The sequence below is a fragment of the Morus notabilis genome, unplaced genomic scaffold, assembly GCF_000414095.1.
Source record: "Morus notabilis unplaced genomic scaffold, ASM41409v2 Scaffold2113, whole genome shotgun sequence".
Classification (NCBI taxonomy): Eukaryota; Viridiplantae; Streptophyta; class Magnoliopsida; order Rosales; family Moraceae; genus Morus; species Morus notabilis.
In genome coordinates, this window is record NW_010357106.1 from 152439 (window position 1) to 159779 (window position 7341).

A 7341-nucleotide genomic window follows, 5' to 3' on the forward strand; every position below is an offset into this window, starting at 1 on the left:
TTAATAATTAATTAATAATTTCTGTTTTTGTCATTTTTTGAGGCCATTTTTTGCAAGCACGCTTAAAAAATGTAAGGAACATGTATGCAAAATTTTATAATTTGTTTACATCATTTTTATTTTATTTTATTTTTTAAAGATGAAAAATAAAGAAAATCATAAAAAATAGAATATTCATAAAAAAAATGGTGCTGCTTGTTGTATTAATTCTTAAAAATCGTATATTAATTTTAGAATGCAATTATTTATTACTATTAAGTTTTTAATTTTGTTAATAAAATAATAAATTATTTAGTAATTATTTATTTAGTTAAAGATTAATTACCAAAAATTAATTAGATAACATATTAACAATAAAACAAGTAATAATAGATTATTAAATAAATAATTAATAATTAATATATGAATCATATATTATGTTAATTAAAATCTATTGATTAGTAAATAGTTAGTAAATAAAAAATAAATAGCAATTAATCAATTAATAATTAATATTAAATTATAATTATCAATATATAATATATTAATCCATAATAATTAATGATTGATAATTAAGCATTAATCATTATAAAAAGAATAATTACCAATATTAATAAATTATGTATATAATAATTACTTTTCTTAATACACTAATTAATTGAGAATAATCTAATAAATATGAGTGCATTACTAATATAGTAATTACTTATAATTAATTACTAATTACTATTTTTAATTATTTAACATATTAATTTATTATATTTATGGTTTGATTACTAATATACTCATTAATGATAATTTATCTATTATTATTATATTATTAATATATTAATTTTTATTTGCTAAATAATTATCAATTATTAATTACTTTATATATTAATTTAATATTATTAATTACGGCTATCTTAACTACCCTCAACAATTTAACCTCATAATTTATCAAACGTCATTACATTGCTTTTGGAACTAACAACACTTGCATAATTACAGTTTACCAAATACTCAGCTATTTTTTGTAACAGCTACTTTTTTTCAGCACAACTAAAAGTAATTTTTCATAATCTACAGCACTATCAAACTGACTCATAGACTCAACCTTTCAGGGTTTAGGAAAAGCAACAAAACAATGAGTCACTATTGAGAACGCCAACCAAACAACACTAAATAAAAGAATGATCAAAACAACTGTCAAGATAGTGTCACTTTTTTAAATAAGCTAGACTGTGCTAATGACGAGAGGTGAAAGTTCATACTACTCAATCCGGTCTGAAATTTTATAAAGTATTTTTTAAAATGAGAAAAAAAGACAAATACTATTTAAAAGTGTACGTGTTAAGATTTATGCCTGTTATTCTTAATTAATAACCTTTTTAGTTAAATAATTATATTATCAAAAGGTTATTAATTAAGAATGTGAGTAAAAATTCAGACTCATATATTTTAAGTATAAATTTTACAATTTTCTCTTTAAAAAAATTTAAAAAGTGTTTGGACCGGGCTGGGTTGGGCCGAATGAGTTTTCAAATTCAAAACCTCAACCCATTATGACCTAGAGATTAGGGCCGGGCCGAAAAAAAGTCAATAATGACAGATCTCATATTAATCCGTTTAACCCGCATAAACTTGCAGCCCTACTATCTATCAAAATCAGGGCCCCTCTACCTGCAAAAGCTCATAACGCAATTTATTCACACAATCCGACATAATTTAATGGGGAGAAATATAATTTAATGGTGCGGGGATTATGTCGGTTCTGGCAACCATGAAGGTACTAGGCAGAATCCCTAGGCTAATTGCCTATTGCGGTCGTTGCCTTCTTATTGAAGTCAAGGCAGAGTTTCTATTAAGTTCAGATTTGGGCCCCTAGAATCCATCAGTGCAGATTTGTGTTATTGTACCTGACCTTGGATGCCTCATCATTTATTTGTAAAGTAATTTACATAAATGGTAAGTGACAATTTAATTTTTAATTTTTTTAGTAAAATGACCTTAATTTTTTTAAACGGGTACAATCTAATCCTTTCTATTAAATTTCTTTAAATTTTTAACAAATTTCCGTATATGAGTATCATGTGCCTTATTTTTTCAATTAAAAGATAAAAATACCCTAAAAACCTTCTTCTTCCTCAACCTCCACAGAAACCAAGAAAATTTGAAAACTTCAGCTTCCACAGCCATTCTCAAAGAAAAATTAAGTAATTTCACTTGGAAAATTTATCGAACACTTAGAAGACGTTTGATTTATGTATTCAGAATCATGATTCAGAACCATTCTCGTTTTATGTGTATTTTTTATGAGAGAAAATACGATAGAGAACTATGAATCATGATTCAGAATTATGGATGAATATAAGAAACAAACGTCCCCTTAAAGTGCATTCCGTTAAATAAAGAAAAAACGTAAAAAATCAAAAGCCACTCAATTTACTTTTCATATCGAAATCCCAGAACCCAATTGCATTTACCAAATATAAATTTTCTAAGAAAATCTAAACTAAATCAGAGTTTTGTAGAAAGGATTGAATTTTGATATTTCCTTGAGCCCTTTTGCTTTAACCCAAAAAAGAAAAAACAAAACCTCAAATCTTGAAATTATATGCCATTATCAATGGAGATTTCCGTTCTGAGATTCTGAGCCTCAAAAACTCACATACAAAGTCAAAATTTCATTAGATGAGAGGCTAGAAAACAGATATTAGACGCAGAGAAAGAAGAACTGAAATAGGGAAATTTATGGCCATGGATGTTAGAGAGAGAGAGAGATCACCGGTAATTCGACCAAAATTACAGCTTCCACAGAATGCACTCTAAGAAAATTTGAAAACTTCAGGCCCTTAGGGCATTTTTGTCTTTACATTAAAAAAAGAAAGTTCACATGCGAAAATCTGTTAAATATTTGACGGAATTTGATAAAAAAAAAAAAAATCAGATGCAACCGTCTAAAGAGGTTATGGATCATTTTGCTAAAAAAAAAAAAAAAATTAAAGACTAAACTGTCACTTACTAAAGAGGTTGAAGATCATTTGTATAAATTACTCTTTATTTGTATCATAATTAATTAAAGAGGTTGAAGATCATTTGTATAAATTACTCTTTATTTGTATCATAATTAATTGGTACATGTCTTTCATATAAAAGGACGAAATAATTCATTGACTGATTTCACCAACTAAATTGATTAGTACCTAAGTTAAATGAATGTATGATCACCTAATTATTCAGCTACTGTAGATCTAACCATAATAAAGATACTTTTTTGGGGGGTCCTTTTTCTCTTTACATATTTATTGACATTTTTGTGTCCAAGACTAACTATTGGCTTTTCTTTTCTTCTGTTTTTAGTTGGTAATTCTGACAAAGATTGTTGCACTAGTTATGATTTATGAAAAACTAACTTTGTCGAGAAGGGCAAAAATAGTATATCCCACATTTGATTTGTGGGATGTGAAGGTGATAAGAACCATAGACAAAATAATGTACAATCCATTTGTGGAAAAAAAAAATCCATATCCTTTTTATTATTAGGAAGAAAGAGGTAGGAGGAGCATTACATCATTCAGATTAAAGCTTTGACATAAATCTCAACCTTAGACGTTAGACCGTGTTTTTTTTTTTTTTTTTTTGGTGGGTTCTTCATACCATGAAACTTGTTATTCCAAATAACTTATATAGCATTCAAGCAAAAAAAAAAAAAAAAAAAAAAAAAAAAAAAAAAAAAAAAAAACCCTTATATAGCATATTCAATGTTTCCTCAACCTTTTACATATTGAGACGCACAACATCTGAATATTGTTTTCTTTTATTTCTCTCTTTGAAAAAATGTCGATTGGAAAGAGACTAATTAGCAATGTGTGACTTGTTATGTCATGGCAACGACTTTTAGTCCTTTTATGCGACCGAGGAGAAATGGAATTATTTATTCCGTTTTATCACTTTAAATGTTATAGTCGATATCAATCTAACGATAGTTTTTTCTTTTACAGTGTGTAATTGTAGATCTAGAACTTTGTATCTTTTTCATTTTGGGAGATAACATAATGTGGAAGTCTGACTGAAGGAGTGTTGCGCATGGGAATTAATTCTACAAGAAGGTTGAACAAACACCTTTTAAGTAAAAAATAAAAATAAAAAAGATTAGATTAGATGTGACAACATTCTATTTTGCTATAGAGATTTACTAAGGCATAGCTCAGCAGTATGCATTCTTCTAGATGTGGTTTCTGTTGCCATTACTCATAAGCTCTCTCGAATGGCAAGAAAAACAAAAATAAGAAATGATGCGATATTTTGGTTGCAAACGTAGAAACCATTTTAGGACTAAAGAGTGCAACGGTCAAATGGCTAATCCAGGAGTGAAATTGTGACTCTATTCTGTAATAGTAGTTGGTTCAAACAGATTTCAAGGGTTTTGTAGTCATTAAATAAAACTTTATAACTAGTGATTTGTTCCAAATTTTCAAGGGCTGTTGACAAAAAAAAAAAAGTGTTTCTAGATTAAGGGTTACCACCACAATTTCAACAAAACCCAGGAGGTGAGAATGTAACTCTAATATGAATGCTAGAAATTTTCTAATACATGAGAAAGATTGAGGGTGTATGAAATGCGTTCATCCGATTTAGAGCAAAGCCTGGCAAACCTTCTGACATGAGCTCGGTGGTTAGGATTTCCCTAGTCATCAGCGAGGCCATTTACTTTGCAATTGGATTCTTTGGCTACCTCTTCTTCAGAGACTCAATCATGGCCGATATGCTAGTGAACTTCGATCAAAATTCCGATTACACAATTGCTCAGTTGCTCAATGACATTGTTTGGTTAAGCCATGCAATTCACGTTTTATTAGTGTTTCCCATGATCCCATCACGAACTTCACCTTGAGGGCTAACATAGACGAAATCTTTTTCCCAAAGAGGACTGGACACCACAAGATTTGTGTCCCTGACTCTGGTTTTGCTCTTTGTTACATACATAATAATGGCAATAGCCATACCAAACATTTGGTAATTTTTTCAGTTCGTTGGATCTACGACTATTGTTTGCCTCTCATTCATATTCCCCGGAGCTATTGTTCTTAGGTATGTACAATGTTCGAAGCTATATATAATGTTACATATTTTTCTGCCTCTAGATTCTTTGTATTTTTGAGCCAAAACCTTGATCTTATATGTTGTTGAATTTTGTGGGCAGGGACGTGTATGGATTATGGAATATCAACAACAAAGGACAAGATTGTGGCTGTTTTGGTGATTCTGTTGGCAGCTACTTGTTATGACTAGCTCAATTGCAATATCAACCAATTCTTACTAGTTCAAATCAAAACTGAGCCACAGTTGTTAAATTCTCCAATATTTTCTTTAAGAAAATTATAGATTCTACCTCCTTAAGTACATGACTTATTAAAAGTACCTCTTTTAAAAAACTCTACCCCCTTAACTAACTGTCTAAAAGATAGAAATATATAGGCCAATATTAAGGGGTAGAAATAAAAGGAGCTCCATTTTAAGGGGTATTTTTAAAAGTTGCCCATATTCTTTTTAGTTTGCACATTTTATTGCTATGTTTAGGCAGAGTTTTTATGAATTCGGCATGGATTTTTTTGAAGCTAGAAAAACTGCTTGATATATACCTATTTTTACCTTTCAAGCGTAATCTTATGAACCCATCTCGTGGTGGAGCCTTCAATTAATCAGAAGTTTGTCTGTCTAGTAGCTTTTTATTATTTTTCTTATTAAAAGTATGATTAACAATTTTGATGCTATATGCTTTTGCTCTTTTGAGATCCTCAAACTTTACAAAGTCTTCCAAAAAAAAAAAAAAAAAAAATGGCGACTTTGAAATTATTCTCTCAATTATCTAGTCTACCATAAACGTCACCTACTACAGAAAACGAGCGAAGATATAGCTAGGAATCGAAACAAAAGTGTTAGGAGCATTCAAACAAAGAACTCCGCTATGTACATTAGGCAGAGCTGATCGTGGGACTCGTGGCTGAAAATCATGAAAGTCAAGCTCGTTGCAGTTTTAGCCTCCTGTTTATCCAGCTTCACAGTGCATAGCATGGTACAATCATTCTTCAACGAGGAGCAGCCTAAGCATGAGACAATGAGTCGCACCAACGAAGCATTTGAGAGGATGACATTAGTCCTTAAAATCTCAAATGGGCAGAACTCAGAACCATCACATTCACAACCCTGTACGAACAAATACATAAAGTCAAAATCTTTGATGATTAACATTAAGTTGGAGAATAACTAGTCCTGAGAGAGAGAGAGAGAGAGAGATGAGACGTAAAGGCTTACAGGCAACAAAATGAGTGAGACGAAAAGCCATACAGTCAACAGACTGAGTTGCTCATTATGCAATTCCTGCACAAAATACTTGCTTGAAGTATTCGTTGCAAGCATGTCAGTGCTAGCAAAAGACGCCACAATGCTGCCCTTCCAATTTCTCCTTTGTGGAGGCTTTGGAGGGATCTGTATTTGCTGAAATTCTGAAATATTTGGAAAGAAATATAACATTGGAATATTGTAAGATAAAAGCAAGCATCATAGCTTTCTACAACTAAATGGCATGGAAGGCAAAGCAAGCAAACAAGCATAAAGACTTAATGTAACTGAAAATTACATGACCAAAGGATTATTAAGAAGCGATTCCAATCCTCCATCAGGCCCTTATTTCAGAAAGCAATCTTACCTTCTTTAGATTGGATAGCCTGCTCCATAGATCGCACAACATCTTCGAGTAATGGCACTCCCATGCAATGATTCAATGAATTGCCATAACCCTTTAATATAAACAGCCCCAAGTCATCTGTCCACTCAATCATCTCAATCTACACGTAGAGAATTATGCAAGAGAATAAGAAAAAGCATGTAGCAGCAAAGAAAGAATATACCACTTCCTAGACCTGTTGTGTTGATTTACCAGCTCACAACAGGACAGCTACTTATAGTCAATTGTGTTGATTATTAAAGTGATCACCAATTGAAAAATTAAGGGTGCGTTTGGAATTATTTTTTAGCTGTGTTCAAAAACGTTTCTACACGTCTTTTGAGGTATGAAAATGAAAACGGTCTACAGATCGCGTCTATTTAATAAAGGTTTTGAAAACGGAAACGAAAATAAAAGCAATGAGAATAGTTTTTGTGAAGAAAACTTTTCATTTTCTAGTAGTTATCAACAATATTATATTAAATAATTAATTACTAATTATAATATTTATTAATTAATAATTAATAAATAGATATACTTAATATTTAATAAATAGATAATAATTACTTAATTATTAATTAAATATTAATTTATTACTATTAAGTTTGTAATTTTAGTAATAAAATAATAAATAATATAGTAATTAATTATTT

The 7341-nt window shown here is 30.2% G+C and overlaps 1 protein-coding gene and 1 pseudogene across 1 annotated transcript in view; one reads left to right on the top strand and one right to left on the bottom strand.

Moving 5' to 3' along the window:
- Positions 1 to 1708: 1708 nt before the first annotated feature.
- On the top strand, positions 1709 to 5284 carry LOC112091600 (annotated as a pseudogene).
- A 395-nt stretch (positions 5285 to 5679) lies between these two features.
- Positions 5680 to 7341, bottom strand: part of LOC21390356 — a 5168-nt gene continuing 3506 nt past the window's right edge. The window contains exons 2-4 of the mRNA XM_024165756.1: positions 6671 to 6809; positions 6277 to 6467; positions 5680 to 6168 (exon numbers count right to left, since the gene is read on the bottom strand). Coding sequence (XP_024021524.1) covers positions 5911 to 6168; positions 6277 to 6467; positions 6671 to 6803 — 582 coding nt within the window. The 5' untranslated portion in view covers positions 6804 to 6809 and the 3' untranslated portion in view covers positions 5680 to 5910. The remainder of the gene's footprint in view (positions 6169 to 6276; positions 6468 to 6670; positions 6810 to 7341) is intronic.